Here is a 22,115-nt window from a genome sequence, read left to right on the forward strand (position 1 = left end):
TGACAGGATGCCTCTGTGCAAATCACACATTTTTAAAATCGCATTTAATGCAGTAAAATGTCCCAAGGTGTTATCAAACAAAATCTGACATGGACAGACTAGAAACACATTGAAAACATACGGCACAGAAAATAGCTAATCAGCCACTGCATTTGTAGCAGACAGATCCCACTTTCCAGAACATCTTTGGGACAGAGAAGCAGAGAAACCATGAGGTTTAGGGAGAGGAAATTCAATCTGCAGCAGTTAAAAGCTCAGCTGCGTATTCATACGTTCATAGACGTTTATAGCACAGGTGGCTATTCAGGCTTTCGTGACTACACTAATCACATTTCCCAGCAATTGACCTGGAATTTATGGCAGCACAAGTGAATATCTAAATATGTGCATGTGCAAAAAGCTAGAATTGGAGGAGCACAGATATCGTAGAAGGTTATGAGGCTGGAGCTGGTCATAGTAAGAGAGAGGAGTGAAGTCACGAAGAGATTTGAAAACATGGAAGATAACTTTAAAATTGAGGCACAAGGCTCAATGGGAGAATGGCAGTTGGTGAGAATTAGGATATGGCAGCAGAGCTCCGGTTGGTCTTAAAATTATGGAGAGTGGAAGATGGACAGCCAGCAATGAGTGTGCTAGAATAGTCAATTGGTAACAAAAGTGTGGTTGAGGGTTTCAGCAGATGCAGAATCAGGTACTGTGACACAGGTGGAAATCGGCAGTTGTATTGACATTGTGGAACTGTTGCTAAAGTTCTACACCTTTAACTGGTGTTCAGTGGTGTGGTAAGGAACAAAGACGGCAATGTAACTGCATTTTAAGTTGTGCTGCTCACCATGGAACTCGGAAAACCCCTACTATTTAGCATTTATCTGGAAGAGACCCAGACCAAGTCAATCTTCTATACAGTGCTATCATGTTCATTTCTGAACAGCTGGATGTATAATACTCCAGTGTACTGTTGACGAGCGAATCAACTTGGCCACACGTGGAACCAGGAAGATGAAGAATATCATTTGGAACTGGGATTCTTCCCAGTCTGTTCCAAATAATGCTGTAGGCCAATTTCCTAATCGGAATAGTGAATCTGGCAGCACTGAAGCAGGAAATCTACCAGAGCATACTGTGCTGTCAAGCAAAGTAGTTTGAGTTAGCTATTAAGCATTTTTAGTTAAATTCCAGTCAAGACAGCTTCACTGACCTCTCCCATAAAGCTTAGATGCTGGAAACCTTGCTCTAGATATAGATCAGTGATGCAAATCGCTAAAGGAAGAGAACAGAATATTCCAGAATAGACAACTCCAATGGATTTTTCAGCAACTTTTGAGACTCAACGATGGCAAAGGGTTTTTGTACATTAGATAACCAACTGGCTGATCAAAAACGAACAACTGCACTTATCTGAAATTATATTTAAACTTGCAGATACAATGTTGATACCAATTTTAAAATTTACTTACGACACAGCTGTTGCATCACACTATAACAGAATCAATAGAATCCATCACTTTCCATGTGGCAAGCTCCAGACCTAGATCACAGATTACCTGGAATATTAAAACTGCCAAAGCACAAACATTGCCAAGCTCTTCAAAAGGTGTTCAAGTCTTCAGGTGTTTCCAAAGTGATTTCCTTAAACTTCCCCTCCCACACACGTGTTGCACTTGTTTCCAAGAAATAAATCTTCCCTTTTTTCCTATGGCATTTCATCCAATCTTTGTCACGTATTCAATTTTATGATCTCAAAAAGAAACTTTTTCTCATGAAATGTACAGCTTCATCTAATCACTATTTGCACAGTTGACCTCTGCTGTTTACCAATGTTATGATCTCAAGGAGAAAAAAATACTTTTCTCCCCCAGCTCTCATGTAGAAAACAGTTGATGAGTTGACACCTCACACTAATAAATCAACTGTTTAGCCATAAAATCAGCTCCATGAAAGGAAAAATAAGATCAGTGCAGCAACAGAGTAGAGCAAGCTTAAGACACACCACCACTGGCCAAACTGGATAACTAAGAGATGGAAATGGTGTGCAGCACAAGCACATTCAGAGAAGTGAGAAATTCAATACCTCAGTCATAGCTTATCTCATTACATTTTGTACAGATGTCTTCAAATTAGAAAAAAACTTGCTGAAAAGTACAGAAATCAGTACTATACCATGTATGCTGGGATATGATAATATTTCTGAATACTTGCTCATATGACAATTTTACCTCATATCCAAACACTACTTCCCAAATTTGAATAGAACATTGAGCACAACCAGGACATTTTCTGCATAAACAAGCTTACGTTTTCTTCCAGTTACTTAACGCTGCACCCCAAACATACTTAAATAATGTAGATAAAAAGGTCAAAAATGTTTTTTGATAACATCTAGTGTATAGATGCCTTCCAATCTGCAATAAAGGTTAATACAGATTTAGATATATAGGATAAGTAAACTTTAAAAGACAAGGTGTTTTTGCTGTACAGGTCTGTTGAAGGAAGGGGTTTTAACAAACTAAGAAAATAAATCTAATATCTGGATCCGTTCAAACCGCTTAGGTGAAATACTTAACTACACTACAACATGAGGTATACAGGGAAAAAAAAATGGCCATTTGTAAGAAAGGTATGTCACTAATTATAGATGACGTCTAAGTTGAACTCAAGAGTGCTTTTGAGACAATTTCTTTGAGCAGCACACGAGAGCCAACTTGAGAGTAGCCTTTTTAAAACCTGGTAATATGCAATGAGATGTGAAATCATTAAGGCCTCAATCCCCATGTAGCAGTGTTCATAATATGATTGCATTTTGTATTCAGTTGGAGAGAGGGAAGACTGGGTCTAAGACAAGTGTTTTAAACTCGAAGAAAGGCAATTACAAGGGATTTATAGGGAGCTGGCTAAAGTAGACTGGGAAATTAAGTTAAGGAGTAGGTCAGTAAAGACACAGAGGCAAAAAATTACAGAGACATTTTACAACACTCGGCAAGGTTACATTTCAGTGAGAAAGACTTGGGGAGGATGAATCATCTGTGGCTAAAAATGAATGATCGTATTAAACTGAAAGAAAAATACAATTCTGTAAAGATTAGTGTTAAGTCAGAAGATTGGACCAAATTTTAAATCCAAAGAATGACTAAAAAAAAAGGAAGAAATTAGAGTATAAAAGAAAGCTAGCCAGAAATATGAAAGTGGGGTTCCTACAGGTATTAAAAAGGAAATGCGTAAAATGAGCATTGGTCCTCTAGAGTGAGAACATTGGGAATTAACACAATAGTGGGAGCTTTGAACAACGTTTGTCTTCACTATAGGAGACACAAATAACATCCCATAAATACCTGTAAATCAAGAGGCGAAAGAAAGGGATGAACTTAAAACAATCACAATCATCAGGGAAGGTTACAGAGAAAACTGTTGGAACTAAAGGTTAAAAAGTAACCTTCGTAGGCAATTTAGGGAGTTGGGGGCCAAACTAAAGAGTAGGACCTCCAGGGTGGCACTCTCTGGGTTGTTGCCCAGTACCAGCAGGGCAAAGAATGACGAGATCATGCAGCTGAATGCATGGTTGAGGGATTGGTGTAGGGTAGAGGGCTTTACTTTTGTGGATCACTGGGAGGTGTTTAGGAGAGAAGGGCAATTGTACAGGAGGGGTGGGGAGAATTTGAACGGGAGGGGAACTAATGTCTTAGCGGGGAGGTTAGCTGGGGTGTTTATGAAGGGTTTAAACTAAAATGGAGGGGGGGGGTGGGGAGGTGGCTGGGAGAGAGTCGGGTAAAAGGAAAAGTATCAGGGAGAAGGAGGTTCCGAGGGACACTTGTGGGTTGAACTGTGTCTGTTTCAATGCTAGGAGTGTGGCAGGGAAAACGGATGAGCTTAGGGCCTTGATGTTTGTGACGCAGTTAGATGTGGTGGCTGTAACAGAGACATGGTTAAGGGAAGGGCAGGACTGGCAGCTGAATGTTCCTGGGTACAAGTGTTTTAGGTGTGACAGAGGAGGGTTGAAGAGAGGTGGAGGGGTGGCACTGTTAGTCAAGGAAAGCATCACAGTAGTGCAGAGGGAGGACAATATAGAAGAGATAGGGATTGAGTCACTGTGGGTGGAGTTGAGGAATAAAAAGGGAGAGATTACGTTGCTAGGGTTGTATTATAGGCCACCCAACAGCCCGAGGTCAGTGGAGGAAGGCATTTGCAGGGGCATTTTGGATAGGTGCAGGAAGAATAGGGTGGTTGTAGTGGGTGACTTTAATCTTCCTGGAGTGAATTGGAGGGGGCCTAGAGCTGGGGGTACGGAGGGAGAGGAGTTTGTGAAATGTGTTTTGGAAGGGTCTCTAGAGCAGTATGTAACTAGTCCAACTAGGGGAGGGGCTATACTGGATTTAGTGTTGGGTAATGAGCCGGGGCAGGTGGGAGAGGTAGAGGTAGGCGAACATGCGGCTAATAGTGACCACAAGTCCGTCTACTTTAGGATAAAAATGGAAAGGGACGAGTGCTGGCCGAACGGGAGTGTGCTGAACTGGGGAAAGGCGAACTATGGCAGGATTAGGAGGGAGCTGCAGGACACTGATTGGGAGGGACTGTTAGCTGGCAAGTCCACGGTTGGCAAGTGGGAGGCTTTTAAGGGCAAAATGAAATGGTTGCAGGGGAGGTATGTTCCGGTTAAGCGGAAGGATGGGAAAGGTAGGATTAGAGAGCCGTGGATTACAGGGGGTATTGAAGACTTGGTCAGGAAGAAGAGGGAGGCGTATGTTAGGTCGAAACGACTGGGTACGGAGAGTGCGCTGGAGGAATATAGAGAGAGTAGGAGGGAGCTAAAAAGGGGAATTAGAAGGACGAAGAGAGGGCATGAAATGGCTTTGGCTGGTAGGATTAAGGAAAATCCGAAGGCATTTTATTCCTATATTAGGAGCAAGAGAGTAGTTAGAGGGAAAATTGGTCCTCTTAGGGACAAAAGTGGGGAGATATGTATTGAGTTGGAGGGAATGGGGGAGCTTCTGAATGAATACTTTGCATCGGTATTCACGAAGGAGAGGGGTTCGGAATCGTGCGGTCTGTTAGAGGGAGCTGAGGATCAGCTGCAGGAAATATCTATTACGAGGGAGGAAGTGCTAGGGCTTTTAGGTAGCGTAAGGACGGATAAAGCTCCGGGGCCTGATGGTATTTATCCCAGGCTGCTTAGGGAGGTGAAAGATGAAATTGCTGGGCCTCTGGCACAAATCTTTGTCTCTTCTTTGGACACAGGTGAGGTCCCAGAAGACTGGAGTGTAGCAAATGTGGTACCGCTGTTCAAAAAAGGTAGCAGGGATAACCCTGGAAATTACAGGCCGGTGAGTTTGACATCAGTGGTAGGGAAATTAATGGAAAAAGTACTTAGGGGTAGGATGTATGAGCATTTGGAGCGTTGCGGTCTGATTGGGGATACGCAACATGGCTTTGTTAGAGGGAGGTCTTGCCTTACGAATCTGGTGGAATTCTTTGAGGAGGTGACAAAAATGGTTGACGATGGGAGAGCCGTTGATGTCATCTATATGGATTTCAGTAAGGCGTTTGACAAAGTCCCTCATGGTAGGCTGGTAGAAAAGGTTAAGGCGCATGGGATACGAGGTCAGGTAGCTAGGTGGATTGAGAACTGGCTGGGTAATAGGAGACAGAGGGTAGTTGTGGAGGGGACTTTGTCCGGCTGGAGGCCAGTGACCAGTGGTGTGAGAACACCAGATCTGGAGAACTATGTACAGTTTTAGTTTCCTCACTTAACAAGATCCTGAAGGGGGAGGACAAGGTGGATGCTGAAATAATGTTTTCCCCAATGGGAGAGACTAGAACTAGGAAACTGTTTAAAAATGTGTCAGATATTAGGATAACTTTCCCAATCAGAGGATTGCTGTGTCAGTGAAAATTTTTAATGGTATTTTTAGATAGATTCTTAATTATAAGACAGTGAAAGGGTGACAGAAGTATAGAGCATAGAGTTATCAGATCAACCACAATCTTTTCAAATGCACCAGGCTCAAGGCTATTGTCCTTGTTCCCCCCCCACCCCCACCAAGTTTCAATAAGGTAACCTCTTCTAAACTCATCTAACTGCTTCTTAAATGCCCCCAACATCCCCCTTCTCCACCTCTCCCCAGCCCTCTTTGCTCTATGGAAAACAATCCCAGCCTTTCTTCAAAGCTGAAATGCTCCAGGCCAGGCAACATCCTGGTGGATCTCCTCTGGACCCTTTCCGATATAATCACATCCTTGCCTACAGTGCAGCAACCAGAAATGTGCACATAATTCTAGCTGTGGCCTAACAAGCATTTTATAGAGCTCCATCATAACCTCCCTGCTCTTGTATTCTACGCCTCAGCTAATAGAATCCTTGCCGTAGCTCCGTAACCCTGTGTATTTACCATGGCTAATCCACATAACATACACATCTTTTGAGTGTGGGAGGAAAGGCCTTGCTGGGATTGTTGTCAGTGCAAAATCAATGGGCCAAATGTCCTCCTTTTGAACTGCAGGGTTTCTATGATTCCTATGAAACCAAAGCACCCAGAGGAAACCTACACAGACATGGGGAGAATATACAAACTCCACAAAGTCACCCAAGACCAGAATTTGAAGCCAGGTCCCTGGTTCTGTGAGGCATGACATTTGGAGACGATGACTTGCAGCACAACTGATGCGTGGACATATAGAGTAAGCAGTCACTTTACTGAAATGCTATATAGCAGCAATATCTTGATAAGCAGAACACTATCATATCCATTGAACGTCAACACTGAGTGACTTGGCAAACATGATGCTTGCCAAATTTAAGCTGACACACACGAATGCCAAGTTATAGGTGCATGACCTCAAGTGCTCCCTTTTGGAAAAAAAACAACAGTATTGATCAAAACAGCAGCTTCAAAACAAAGAATGTTAGTTTAAGATATTAAGTTCTTTCATTTAAGTTAAAGTGACTAAAAAGATCTCAAAAAAATTGGCAACTGCAATAGAATGATTGGGCAGGTGGGTGAACAGATCTACAATCCACCAGTTATTCAAAAGTTAATTGGTAAGGGGTCAGAAGATCCACAAAGGAGGAACCACAGATGACTAGCCTGAGCTCAGCTGCTCACGGTACATCACTGTGGGCTGCAAAATGAGGTCATTCAGCCACTATGCCTGTGTTGGCTCACCAAGTGAATATTCACTGTTCACTCCATACCCATAATATGCAAAACACAGGAGGAGACACTAGTCTACTTAGTACCATTTAGTATCACTCTTGATGTCTTATCAAAGGACATAAAGCTCCCAGAATATGGAATGTCCAAGATTTCTCCCTTCGTACGCCATTTTGGAACATATAAAAGAGGTTTTTGGACATCTAAAGTTTAGCACCAACATTCCCACTCATTTGTTTATATCTCAAGCTATTTATATTAAAACTTGGCTTAAGAATTATCCCCTGATGTGATAACAGCACTAAAAATAGTCCTTTCCAATCTTCACCTTCAAATTTAAATGGAGAAAACCAGTGAGTATGAAACATTGATGGAAATAGAAAAGTTGTAATTAATGGCCTGTTTTTTGAGGACATATTCTCCTTATTATGGAAACTTGTTAGTATTGTGATACATTCACCAAAATAATTTTAAGACAGTAGTGTGAATGTCAATTTTTTTAAAGAAATGCCTGCCCTCCAGACATAACGGATTGCATGACACCATCTCAACAATGATTACTAGTATTGTGGCCAACATTTATCCTTCAACCAACAGCACTAAAAAAAAATGATCATTTATAACTACTATCTGTGGGGAGGAGTTGTGCCCAAAATGGCTGCCACATTTCCTACATTGCAACAGTGAAAACATCTAAACAGGTATTTCATCAGCTATAAGGCTCTTTAGGACTGTGGTTATGAATGGCACCATATAAATGCAATTTATCTTGTGTTTTAAGAAAGTGGTTGGACAATAAGACATTTTGCTTTTCTCCAAATTCTCTATGGGACTCAAGCTTTAGTTGTTTAAAGTTACTTTTTAAGAAAGTCCCCAAAATATTATTGGTTTTTATTCTTAAAATAGGCTAAAGCAAGAAATTGATTTTAACATTGTCAGTGGAAATTGGAGGAAATGCTTGTTACTAAAATACTCAGCAAGATTTATTCAGTTAATCTCCTTGATTGGGCTGTTTCCAATTCGTTATATAAAACATATTATAGATAGTGAAGAAAGGATGACAGAGAACCAAAATCCAAGATGATTAAATATTGCATTTTTAAAATGTGCAATATCTTAACTTTGTTAAACAGTGGCTAGTACTTTCCATGCAACACCTCAGAACTACTTTCAAAAAAAGTACATCTTCAAAGAGATCATCTCACCAACAGATAACGGTGAGAAAAATCAGAGGTAGGCTGGAATTCACCCTTTGTTTTGTTCAATTTGTTTTCTGTACGGTTTCAAAATAATTAAATATTGATGATAGTTGAGGAACATTTGACAGAATGACTGAGCCTAATCCTATAGTGGAATGAAATTAACCAGACACTACTTCAACACCAACTGGTTGGACTAATTTGGAGCCCTCACATTGTTTGAAGTAACGACTGAACTCCAACAATCACTACAAATCTTGCAGACCAAATTGAAATACACAAGAGGGTGTTTTGTAATTCTTTGCAACAATTGACATTACGGTGGGCACTAATGGGAAATATTCACTTTTAAATGGAACCAAATTAATTTGCACTCTTATGGTATAAATAGAAGTTATACCAAGTATGCGATTCTGTACCTATTTATATCTCAGCAATAGGATATTTATCCATACGTCGGCCTCTTCAAGTGGATACCACAGGTTTGTCCATTTTACCAACTACTTATCCGGCAATGAAGACAGGTTAGCAACACAATATGTTATTAGTTGAGGTATAACAATTATTTACTTGATTCACTTGTCACAAGGGCAGAATGTTACCGCCTAAAAAAAACCTCACGTCCAAACGGTGCAGCATCTCATCACGACCAATGTAGACACTGGCCGCCAAGGAGAAGACAATTTGAAGTCTACTCCAAGCTGGCTCCTAAAACAAACCCCCTTTCCAGGCTCCGAAAAGGAAAAAAAAGGTACATCTCAAGTTTGGAAGCTTCTAGAAGTACTGCGGATCAAAAAGGCGCTCCCTCCCTCTTCCTACCCCTGCAAGGTGCAGTTACCGATAAAAACCCGCCACGTTTCATCAGGAGGCCGGTCATGTTTCACCCGGAGAGCTCGGAGTTTGAGAGGCCGGGCTGGGTTAGGCCAGCCGGCCAATGTGGAACTGCCTTCCCGCTCGGTATGGCCCCCACATCAGCCGACGGCAACGCGCTACTCGAGAAGCCGAGGCCTTCGATGAGAGAAGAGGATTTTTTTTAAAAAAAAGCGAAGGCAAGAGCGCGGGACACTGACCTTTCCCGATTCCCGGTGACACCGCGCCTCCTTCCCCAAGCCGCCATCTTTACCAGCATCCAGGGAAGGAATTTTTTCTCGCTGGCTGGAACTCTCTCCTCTCCCCTCCCCCCAGCCGCCGGCGGTCAGGCGCGGGGCCTGCTGGGAGTTGTAGTTCTCTCCTGGCCGGAGCCGCTGGCCCAGTGCGGGCAACAGGACTACAATCCCCACCATGCACCGCGAGCGCCGGCCCGCCAGATAGCCAACAGCCAATCAGGGGCAAGGACACCGCTACGGATCGCCTTTTGTACTCGTCCTCAGCCATGGTTTCGCGGTTGAACTGAGATCCACTGTAATGTTTGCTCTGGCTTGGTGAGTTCGGTTGCAGACACTGAGTTGCATTATTGCTTCTGATTTGTTCATGCAATTGTGCGAACCCACACCATTAAAAGAAACAAAAGCTAAAGCAAAATAGTGCGGATATTGTTGACCGAAGACTGGATGAGAATCTGTTTAGAACCACAATGATAGATGCAGAAAATGATTAAAAGCATGTTTATTTATTAGTATCACAAATAGGTTTACAGTAACACTGCAATTAAATTTCTGCAATGAAGGTGACTAGCGCCGCACTCCAGCGTCTGTTCGGGTAAACTGAATAACCGATCCACCTAACCAGCACATCTTTTAGACTGTGGAAGGAAACCAGAGACCCAGAAGAAACCCACACAGACACTAGGAGAAAGTACAGACTCCACACCATGACCCAAGGCAGGAATCAAACTTGGTGCTGTGAGGCAGCAGTGCTTACCACTGTGCCACCTGTTATTTGGGTATTGGTTCCTCATTATGTTAAGAACATAAGAAATAGGAGCAGGAGTAGGCCATCTAACCCTTCAAGCCTGCCCTGCCATTCAATAAGCTCATGGCTGATCTGAAGTGGATCAGTTCCACTTTCCTGCTTTCTCCCCATAACCCTTAATTCCCCTGTCTATCAGAAACCTATCTACCCGTGACTTAAATATATTCAGCAAGGTAACTTCCACCATTTCAACGTTGTGGCATAGCAATGTGAACTCCCGTCAAAGATTGCACACAGTGAAGGATGGACACAAATGTTTAATATTTTTGTGAAGCTTTATTTAACTTTACGGCACCACATAGTTGTTACAGTGCAGAAGATCATTCAACCACTGTGGCACTTAAGCTAAAGTTAATTTATTAGTCACAAGTAAGATATTGACACTGCAATTAAGTTACTGTGAAATTCCCCTAGTTTCTCCCTATCTACGTCCCCTTAAGTGAATAGCTGGTGCAATCACTCTCCTCCCTTCTCCCATAACCCTCCACATTCTTCTTCTTCAAATAAGAGTCTAATTCTCTTGAGTGCTGCCATTGAATCTTCCTCCATCTCTCATTCTTGTGCATTCTTGACCTTAACCACTGAAAAAGGTTTTCCTCATTTCACTTTTGCTTCTTTTCCAAATTACTTTAAATCTACGTCCTCTCATTTGCGATCCTTTCAGGAGTGGCAAATTTCTCCTTATCTACTTCACAATGATGCGAACAATTCTCTGGGAGTGGATTGTTAATTTAGTTGGTTGCAATATCACTTCTGAATCAGAAGGTTGTGTGGTAGTCGCTAAATTCACAAAGAGGGTGTTACATTCCCAATCTTCAGCTTTTAAAGGTGCTGTCAGCCTGTTTGATGAGTCAGGTGGATAATAAGCATCTCAAAGTAATATTCCAACGTTTAGCCATTCATAGAGTCAGAGGTTTACAGCATGGAAACAGGCCCTTCAACCCAACTTGTTCATGCTGCCCGTTTTTTTCCAAACAACAAATTATTTGGTCTTTTATTTCATTGTGGGATCATAGGTTGTTGATGTTGAAGGATTACTTATTTGTTCAACAATTAATTGCGTGAAATGCTTCAGAGTTTTTTTTGATAAAGTACTAGCTAAGTGCCAAGTATTTTACTCTATTTCTCAGAAGTAGGGTTGGTTGGATGGAAGTCAGTGTCTTTCAAGCCAAAAGAAAGATTAAGATTTCAAAGCAGAAATAGCTTTTGAAAACATTAACATAAACAGACTGGTGACAGGGTTCATGGTTTGGCAGCTCTAAAGGATATGCTGAACATACAAACACAAGTTGCTGCTGCTGTTTCCTCAAAATATCAGTATAAAGCACAAAAAGAGGTAACTTATTTGTTCTTTGAAACATGTTCAGCATTGAGTGTTTGGGAGGAGTGGCTGCTAAGGGCAATCTGCACCAGGATGGTTCTTGTACACATAGGACTGATTCAAACTCAGCATTGAAGATTTGTATTAATAAGTGAGTGTCGGACATTTTGGCCATATGACCATCCCAACTGACTGTCTCAGTATGGTGTAGATGCTTGGCATGTCAGCTCAGGTAAGCAGCTGTGTTTGGTATTGCATCCTGCCATCTGATTTTCAGAAGTTTCTGAAGACAGCTCAAGTATCATGATACACAGTCCTGAGTTTCACATGCAGATGAGCAGAACTATTACTCTATAGATCTTCAGTGTAATAGGCAGACTTACTCCTTTTCATTCCCAGACTGATGTTCAAAGTGTGCAAAAGGCTACTTTTAATTTGGCAATTCTTACTGGTCTTATTGTCTATATAGACAGCTTGAAAAAGTTTGCTGCCAAGATAACTTAATTTATTCACTGCTGACAGGTTTGGTCACGTACCAAAATGTTGGGCTGAAAATAGGTCTTTCCCAGAGCAGGCTGGTATATTCAGTTTCCAACATGACCAACAACCAGCTCCCTACTGACGAGCAGTTCAGTTCTCAGATCTGTCAACTGTGACATTTTCATGTGCTTGTTCCATGTGCCAATGATGATTGACATTACCTTTTTATAAGGTTGACTTACGATGCCTTAGTGGGATCCTGCCAGCTGCTGGCCAGCGAGGTGAAGCACCTTTATGTTTAGTGCACCTTTTCTGGCCCCGAATTCATACTAGGAAAGTGAAATGTGCTCTTGAAAAGGGCTGCTCAAGTTGCCGAGTTCCAATTCTGCTTCTTTCCAATGAATAATGACCCTGTGGCCTGAGCTAATTGGCTACAGGTTCGCCGACATAGTTCCCAGTAAAGTCACATTTGCTGCTACGGCCCTCATCCATCATCACAGGGCTTCTGATACACAGATGATCATGAATTGGATTATAGAGGGAAACTGACACATTACCAGCCTCATTCTCTTGCCCTGACTTATTTTGGATCAGTGCCAAAACTAATCTAGATGAGTTGAGGTAGACCTCGATGCAATGGGTGACCAGGGCATCTACCATGTCTTGCCAAGCTCCAAAACATTCCACAACATGGTGGTGACCTTCCTTCAAATAGTTGGACTTTAGTTTGGTCTCATCCATCTAGTCAACTGAAATCAGTTTTCGTTCAGGATAGACAAATCCCTAGGCTGCTGAAGGTAGGAGACTCGATGGTTACCCTCACTTAGTTTGACCCACCAGTCAAAAGGGTTTGCCAGCATGTAGCTGCTGATGCATATTCACAATTTCATAAAAGGCACAAAATTAGAGTTAGGGGAAGGCAAAGACCAATACATGATGAGTCACTCAAGTGTGCAGTGAGCCAGCCTGTGGGCTGGTGTAGTCCCTCCCTCCACTTCTTACTTAGAAACTGGAGTAAGCCATTCAACCTTCAGGAAATGCCAACTACATGCAGATTGCAGAAGAGTGGGCAAGGATAAGCAAAGGATTACAAGTCGCTCTCCAGGTCTCAATTGGGTAGTGAACTGGCTGGCTGGACAGTCAGAGGGCAATTACACACAAACTGAACTGCAACACAAATGAATTGCAAAAATGTTTTATTAAGGTACACAATGTTTGAATGATTACAAGTGGAAGGCACAACATTTTAAGACAACAATAATTAAATGGACATATTTCCAAACAGAACAGTTACACAAATAATTACATAAGAGACAACAACACCTGGCATTTCAAAACACCGGTTTTGTGCAAAATTAATAAAAGCAAGAAAGTGCAATTTGTAACATTAAACAAAAAAATACATTTCCAGAAACTTGATAAGAATTTAAACATTATAGTCATATGTTCTGTTGGATGAACGTTATTGCAATAACATACCAGCCTTGCAAAAACTGAAATCTTGCCAACAGAGTATTAAAACATTGTATTAATGTTTCAGGGTCTAACACGTTCATTGTCCTACAAAACAAATGTTTGTAACATTTGAATTGTATTTCACACTTATAGGGGATTCCAGCTATCAATACAATTGCAGGTATGCTCCCTGAACTAAAAATAGAAGGATTAACCCTACTGGCTTTGAAGTATCTTTGTGAATTGGATGATACAGGATGGCAGTGAGAGTGAAGGCAAGGCAATGTGCGTATTCGAGGGAAAACTGGTCTTAAGTGTGGAAGTTCCAGGTGGTTTCATTTAGGAGCTGTATAAATATATTCAATTCAATTGGACAGCTTCCTTTTGGCTTAATTAGATTATTAATGTGTTTTATGCAAACAGAGGGACTTCTTTCTCCCCTTAAGCAGATGAGTTTTGATTTGTCATAAAAATCCCATCAGACACATTGGCAAGGCAAAGTCATGAGAGTTGAAATCCAGAAATGAATGAGGGAGGGTTGTAATCTATGGCTAGCAGCTTTTTTGAACAGCTGACCCGAAGGTTTGAGTTTTTGGGTGTGGGGTAAATGCAGTTCAAGTGGAGTGAGCATCATTACCAAGTAATGGAGAAAAGTAGTGCAGAACTTGAAACGAAGCCAGAGAGTTAGTCATGTAACAGATAAGGATGGAAGCAAGCAAGCAAAGAACTGGATAAAAGGTCAACGTGTATTAAAATTCAAATATCCATTGCAGTGATAACCACATAACAATTAATCACAAAATCAACAATCCATCTTTATATTTTATGCCCATCAGCAGGTTCTGATGGAAGGATATTGAATTGAAACTTTAACTGTTTCTCTCTCCACAGATGTAGCCTGACCTGCTGGGTATTTCCAGCATTTTCAGCTTTTATTAATATATACAGCACTTTAATATAAATAGAAGGAATTCAGGGGTTGAGAGTAAAAGAGAGTTTTCTGACTCAGTTCGACGCAACATAATTACAATTTAAAATATGATACATGACTGAATTTCCTCCAACTGGCACTTAGAAACAATTCAGGAAAAAACCATAATAAAGAGACTGTTAAATTCTATCCCTGGAAAAAAACCATATTAGCAGGTGATTCTTCATGCATACTGATTATCCACTTCATAGTTACAGAGGTGTTTACGCCTACATGTAAAGGGGTTTCAATCACCTTTGACCAGCTATGTTTACTGGACATAAGGTAAAATTCAAGGTACTTTCACACTTTGCCAATGAAAATATCATGCTCCTGCATGCAGCAAATACTGTATGATGGCATGCAGACATATTCCCGAGTTAGTTGAGAAGGTGGAAACTTCTGCATATTTAAGCCAAAAGTAATTTCACGGCAGATTGATGTTGGACCACTTCACCATACAGCAAAACAAGTGAATTCAAAAGAATTAAGAGAATCCAGTACTGCCTCAATTTGGGCACACTGTGGGCATTACATTGTACAGACTTAGGCGTTGGATATTACCAATTTCACTTGTCCAATAGTGCTTTTCTGACTGTTAGCTGACTCAGTGGATCAAATACTTGTCTAGACAGAAGATCTTCATAAGCGTATTTTAAAATAAAATCAAAGTGTGGGTTTTTGCTGAACTCCACTGCCTAGGCCAGATTAATTCATTCAGAGTAGCTTCTTTCAGACCCCGATGCGAGTATTTCCTGATCTGGGAAGTGCTGCCATGTTTCCCTGGTTGCCTCCGCAGGCATTGTCCCAGGAAAAATGCAGCAGCAAGCCTCTCTTAGCAGTGTGATGGGCCTGCATTCACCCAAACAGTCTCTGTTCCTTCTTCCTGCTGTTAGTGCCAAAGGAAATGGCTATTTCTGGGGGCAAATATTAGGAAGATGAGCCCCAATACACAACTTAGTAAATAAACAATCCTTTATATAAAAAAGTACATTGTAATGATCAGCATTTGGCTTTATCTAACTACTTGTGATTAATGGAGCTTTACGTAAGCATTTTGCACAGTAGCTACATTCAGTTGCTCTGAATTGGGGGAGAGTGTAAATCAAGGCAGTCAGTGCAAACAATTATATTCACAGTATATTTGAAAAAATAGTTTTCCTTTTTTAAATAAATAGTCACATTTTCTGGCAGGAAACAATTGCATCTTTAAATGTGCTATTCAAAGTGAATTAATAGTTGTGTATTTTCAGTATTCAGGCTGTGCCAATCCATAACTTTACTAACTTTGAACCAGGTTCAGCTGTCAGCTGCATTACATCTTGTTGGTTAAACATGTGTTCAGTGTCTTGTTTAGCAAGATGTTAACTCAGCAAGCGGACGCTTCACATTCACCCATTATGCCAGCCATTCAGAGCAATTAGACATTGTGCATTATTGTTCTTACTGGCTATTTGGAATATAATCAGTAACATATGCAATGCAAATCGGACATAGAACCATTCAATAGACTAGCTGGGCTTTTAAAATTAGATGTGTTTCAGATGAATTAATCAGCACCGAAAAGGCAGGAGTCCAATTAAATCTTGTGGCTCTCAGATGGAGGCTAGGTTACATGGTACAGCACAAGCTGCATGGTCTGCTAGCTCAGATGCAACTTATTAATTCCCACCAATCTTTAAGGTTAACTGGCAAACCAGAAAAAAAAATGCAGAAATTGCACTCAAGGGATTCAGCACCAAAAATGGCAGGTTGGAAGATTTTAGAAAACGATAAAAAATACCATAGCTCCAGAACACAATAAAAAACAAGGGGCCTTTTGTTGGCAAGTTGTGGAGTTGTTTTTTTTCCCCCATTTTCATTTCAGATTTTCCACACCCAATTAGGAGAATTGCTAACGTGATGCAGCATTCCTGGGTTAGTGAGAGATCCTGTTCCAGACTTTTATCTAATGACTCTTGCTGGGGTTGTGCTGGACCAACCATGGTTGTCATGTCTCCATTACTGAGAAACCCATCAATTCTCACAGACTACGCTCATGTGCAAGCAGAATGACTACAAAGGCAAAATTCCGAAAAGCATTGGTGGAACTAACCCAGCATAAGTGGGCACATTCAGCACAAGGCGAGGGACAGAGATCTCATTTGAGTTTCATTTCCTTCTTTAAACTATTTTTCTGGTGTGCAAGATAATGTTGCACTGTATCATGTTGAACAAACAATCCTGGCACACTCCAAATTACACAAATGAAAATTGAGGCACTGTTATGATCTAATCTATGAACAGTGTTGTAGTTAGGAAAATTGTGGCATTTGTGACTGACTATCTTACACAATTTTTTTGAATAATTGCACATCTGTCGCCAGGAACATTTCTCGCCAATGAGCTTCTTCTCATGTTTAGAAACAAAGTCAAAGCTATAACGTCTCTCAACCAGGACTACAACCAAAAGGATTGCATCCCCTGAAACGTAATGAGAGCGAGTTGAAATATGGATCATTGTGATCGATACACTGAGTTCATTTTAGAAAAAGGTATCAGTGCAGAGGTGAGAAAGTAAGTTCAAGTTTATGGAACATTTTCACATAAGGAAACATTGTAGGTAAAATACATTGGTCAAAGACTTGAGCATTTTTGGGGTGGGTGAAGAGAAAGGGAGGGTAAAAGCAGAATTTCAAACATTAGACCAGCTGAAACTGGAGAGAGAAATCAGCCAAGACAGTTGCTTGCTGGAAACCGTGTGTAAAACATTAGAGAAGTGGGTCAGGTTCGGTTGCAGTACAGACCTCTCGTCTATGCTGAACAATCTACTGCCATACATTGCCTCAGGATAAACACAAGGTTTTCTTTGGTAAGGGACAACCAGTGCCTGATATCCAATCAAGCCAGTCTATGGGCGGGGGAAGCTGGAATAAAAGGAACAAAATATGGCAAACCAGTCTCCAATTTTCTATAGGAAAATTTAGGAAATCTAGATAATGTCAACATTCCCATATGTCAAGATAGCAGTTTGGCCATTCGTTATTCTGGAATTGAGTGTAGTCTCAGATCACCTTTGGTTTTTCCCAGACTCAAACACAATGAGGATGTAGGTCTCCCTAAAAGAATGTTCAACATTTAACTACTGCAGATATCAAGTGACATTATCATCATGCTCAATGACAAAAAGGAAATTATATTTATAGTAAGCCCTTTACCAGTGGTGTTCCATAGCCAATTCAATACTTTTTGAAAGTGTGAACATTAGCAGAGAAACAATTAAGTTTCTGCACAAGGTGCTGTAAACACCAAGACCAAATAATGTCTTTTAATAGTGCTGACTGAAAGATAAATGTTGACTAGGTTATCAGAATAATCCTACCTCTTTGTTAGGAACTTTTACATCCAGCTGGGATGGCAGATATCTCATAATCATGTCATCCAAAAGACAGCACCAATGCCAGCAAAGCAGTCCTTTCGTACTGAAATTAAGGGTGGCTTAGATAAAACGCTCATAAGTCCTGAGTGTGGTTTGAATGAGTGCTACCACTGAATCAATACTAAAGGATATATAGAAGCTACAGAAACCACTCTCTTGTCTATTTGTATGCATCATTGAGAGATAGGGTGTGGGGGCCATCTGCAAGTGAATCCCAAATGTAATCCTTCATTTGCTGCAGTGGATTCTCTCAATATCATCCAGTTCGAGAAAAAAAAGCCTGTTTTGTACTTGGAGTAAACACAAATTGTGGAATACCACAATTATTAAAACACCAGCAATTGAGATGGTCCTTGATGGCTTGCAAAGTATTTGATTATATTGTGCCAGGGATTCAAAGTTAATCAATCTTAATCAGAGTAGCAGTGACATAAATGGACTAGGATTGGGAAGGTGGTGGCCAATCAAGATTCCTGCTCAATTACTAGCTAGATATTTCTACCAGAAAATACACATTGTATGTGGATAGGTGCAAGCTTGGCTGTTATGTTCCCAACATTTGGCTGTCTACAATATTACCTACGTCCACAAGGAGAGGAAAATGTTGTCGAGTAATCATAGACCAGAATAACTCGACTGCTTTAGGAGAGAAAGAAAAAAAAAGGTTGAGGGGGAAAAATAAAAGCAAAACCAAAGAATGGTTTTCTACATAGTTACCCATAAATTCTGATTGGGATTGTTAATTATTGAATATTCAAGTTGTATGCAACAATCACTTTACTGCAAGACTTGTACCATGAAAGTAAAAGGAGATTATCTGTTTATGATATTATTAACTATAATCTAAGTGTCGTGAACAGAATAAAAGTTGGTGCAGTAATGAAGTTATACTGACGTATAGGGTATTATGTTGCATTTAAACACTCAGCTGAAAGACTTCACTGATAGCTGCTAACAATGATGACAACAAAGTTAAGTTGGTGTGCTTCATGGTAATATATTTCACAACAGCTGAGACTCTTCAGGGATGTTTTTGTGCAAGTTTTCATAAAGTGCTACATTATCTGAATAACAAGCAAACAGGATCTAAAAATGCATGACTGCCATATCATCATACTTTTGACATGATCCAAAAATGTTCTTGAAATTCATGGAGCAACTTATTTTTTCTGGACTGATAGGCCTATATGAACAGGAGCTTTACTGCTGGCTGTGGTGCCAACACTAGTTCACCCTACTGATGCATTACACTTGGGATTCAGATTAGCTAGTCACACCACCAGCAGTATTAGGGTTTATTTCCTATTTTCTTTTCCAGGGTGCAAAATGAAGCAGCATTATTTTTCTTCCCTTCCTCTCAGGACCAGCCTTTCTGCATATCATTCCTGATGAAGAAGGCAAACATTCAGTGCTTGGCACTGAACTGCAACTGCTTGAAGATGCAGAACGGCTGACCAGAATGATTCACCCTAATTTACCCTATTTATGTCCCTATGTGGAAGAACCTGTCTGGCGCTTAACACGGTCTTCCAATGAACGGATAAAATGAAATGCTCCATCAAAATTGAAATAGACTACATCTTGAAATCGCGCACTATTCTCCTGCAGTTAAAATGTTAACTAAAACTACTGATATGTCTGCACAAAAGGCTCTCTTCCATTCTAAGTCCAAATTTTCTTCACATCTAAAGTAGCGTTTCACTTCCCTCTGAAACCAAAGTGCTGATGGAGACACAACGGGTATTGCAACACTCATATAAATCAGGTGATTGGGCAAACTTAGGATTAACTTGGACGTATGTTTCTTCCCAGGCTTTGCAATCTGCCCCGCCACCCCAAGAAGTGGGTCACGAGAAAATAACCATGTAGCAATGGTGAACAAAACTTGGCCAGGTGTTGGCATCGCATATCCAATATGAGATTTGCACCTATACTGGCAGCATGCAGGTTACATACAGTTCCAGGCATAGTGTAAGCTATTGGAGACAAGATTAGTAGATTTGATCACATTTGTTAACAGTTAACGAACAATTATAAAATCATGCATGATGAAAAAGCTTCTACTGCCATAATACTATGAGGTATGTAAGTAACCGTATCACTGTACTCCTATGTCAGACATGGAATCTACCATATCCTAGTAAAAAAAGATAAATTTAATTTCTGGATTATAACCATGATTTACTTTCACATACCATGAGGACAGCAGACAATCTGGTTATAATGGTACAGCTACAACACAAGCTACTACCCAGTTCTTAGCTATAACCTAGACACTCCACTTGCCAGTTTTAGAGCCACTGATGTTCAGCGTTACAGCCAAATAACAATTAGGGAATTACTACCCCCCTCCCCCCTAAATACAAACTGATAGATACGTTGGATAATTGTTCTGAAACTTTAGCCTTGGGATGATATGTGAAGTCGAAACACTTAAGGGGCCTCTGACCCCGTGGTGTTCAATTTCTGAGCTCCTTTCAGTGTTGTGCTTTCTCTTCATTACAGTTTAGAACCTGCGAGTCAATTTGCTCATCGACCACACCCCTCTAAACAAATCTTTAAGGCCACCGAAACTGAAAGTCTTGTTTCACCTATGGCTCAGGAAACTACAGCACCCCATTCCCTCAGGTGTTTCACACTATGGAGATTCTCTCCCCAAGGCTAGTACTTTTTAGAAACACAACTGACTGAAGACACCAGACCTGCAAATTCTTGATTCAGTCGCATCACTAAAACATTATCCAATGATTCAAATTAGAAATGCTCAACTTTCCTTTACCTGCCAGAGCCAGACTGATGCATTTTCACAGTGCAGGAGACAGTACAGCAATGTAGGAAAAACCAACAGAAAACGGTCATGCTTTTCTGTGAGCAAAATACAAAATAAATTGTCAGCACTGAATGGAGAATGTTGCAGAACTAGATCTTAAACACACTACTGGAGGTGTAGTTAAATCGCAGAACTGGTCTTAAGCCCTTTGCAGGTTCGTGTAGGTAATGCATCTTTATCAGCTCCGCAAAGTATTGCACAATCTTGCTATCATCATTCATCAGGGCCAGATGGTGCTTTAAAAAGTTAACCCTTCGACAGGTCACCGATTCTTCAGTTTCTCTTTCATCAACAGGAAGGTGCAAGTGATGACAGAAAGTGTAGAGAAAGGCCTGGGAGCATAGTTGGGTCAGCATATTGTGGACATGCATGTAATATGTGCTGCCCCTCTTTATCTGAGTCCTGTGATCTGCCAGTCTGGTGATCAGCCGTCCTTTATATTGCGGGCAACGGAGAGTTTTGTTGTCACAGTCTAGAATGCTGATGTATCGACTGTACCGATTCAGCGAGTGCAATATACTGGTACCCAAGGGAGAAGCTATTCTGGAAAAGTCAAAGAAACAAAACATTTACCAATTCATTCACAATAGGATGTTTGTGTGCAAGAATATGTGCTCAGTATTAAAAATGCCAATTTCTGAACTTCCAGTCTGGACTTTTCAAATTCTATCTGAATAACACAACACTTACAGCTCCAAGATATCTTTGGATAAGTGAATATTACATGCATGGTGTGGGTTTCACATCAACAACTAATTGCTTTAAAATTAAAATAATCATGCATTGTAAAATCACAATTAGCTCTGGGTCACCCGAGTATGATTTACCTGTCCCATGTGTTTGACAGAAATAACCACACAATACAGCTTCAGCTGGCATTAGAAGTATTGTGTGCACTAATTGCAGCAATGGACATGAGTGTGGATGGAACACTTAAAAGATTTCAGCAAAGTGTTCAAGTAGTACAGCAGGGTTTCAGAAAAAATTTGAGCAAGTTAGCTGACAACAGCCACACCATGATGTAATGTTTTAACACTTTATGGAAACTTAATTCAAGGAATAGGGGGAGGGAGGGGAGGGGAGGGGAATCAGGATATTGAATTTCATAATCAGCCATGTACATAAATGAACGGCGGAGCAGGTTCCAAGGGCCAAATAGCCCACTCCTGCTTCTGGTTTCTAATTCATTTGAATTCCTACAGAGCAGGAGGAAGAGGCCATTCAGCCCATCAAGTCTGCACCAACTCAACAAAAGAGGATTTTGTGTGTAGCTGTATACAAGAAGGGTAGGTAGCAATTAGACTTTTCCCAGATATCAACTGTTTTGATTAGGAAAAGTGGAAGTTGTAACCACAAACATTTTCTGTTCACTTTACACAGTTTCAGACA

The 22,115-nt window shown here is 40.8% G+C and overlaps 1 protein-coding gene across 5 annotated transcripts in view; it reads right to left on the reverse strand.

The window, feature by feature from the left end:
• tmem11 (transmembrane protein 11) overlaps positions 1-22,115 on the reverse strand; it is a 34,548-nt gene that overhangs the window by 8,220 nt on the left and 4,213 nt on the right. For 2 of the 5 annotated variants that reach the window (XM_080206411.1, XM_080206413.1), the window contains one exon: positions 13,233-21,269. The exons of 1 other annotated variant lie outside the window; for it this stretch is intronic. In XM_080206411.1, the coding sequence (XP_080062537.1) occupies positions 20,816-21,269 (454 nt within the window). In that variant the 3' untranslated portion in view covers positions 13,233-20,815. Of the gene's footprint in view, positions 1-9,411; positions 9,814-13,232; positions 21,270-22,115 lie in introns of those variants that run through there. 2 more of the 5 variants (XR_013888911.1, XM_080206414.1) reach the window with 2 other exon arrangements.

This window comes from Carcharhinus amblyrhynchos, chromosome 18 (assembly GCF_965287045.1).
Source record: "Carcharhinus amblyrhynchos chromosome 18, sCarAmb.v2.hapA, whole genome shotgun sequence".
NCBI classification, from domain to species: Eukaryota; Metazoa; Chordata; class Chondrichthyes; order Carcharhiniformes; family Carcharhinidae; genus Carcharhinus; species Carcharhinus amblyrhynchos.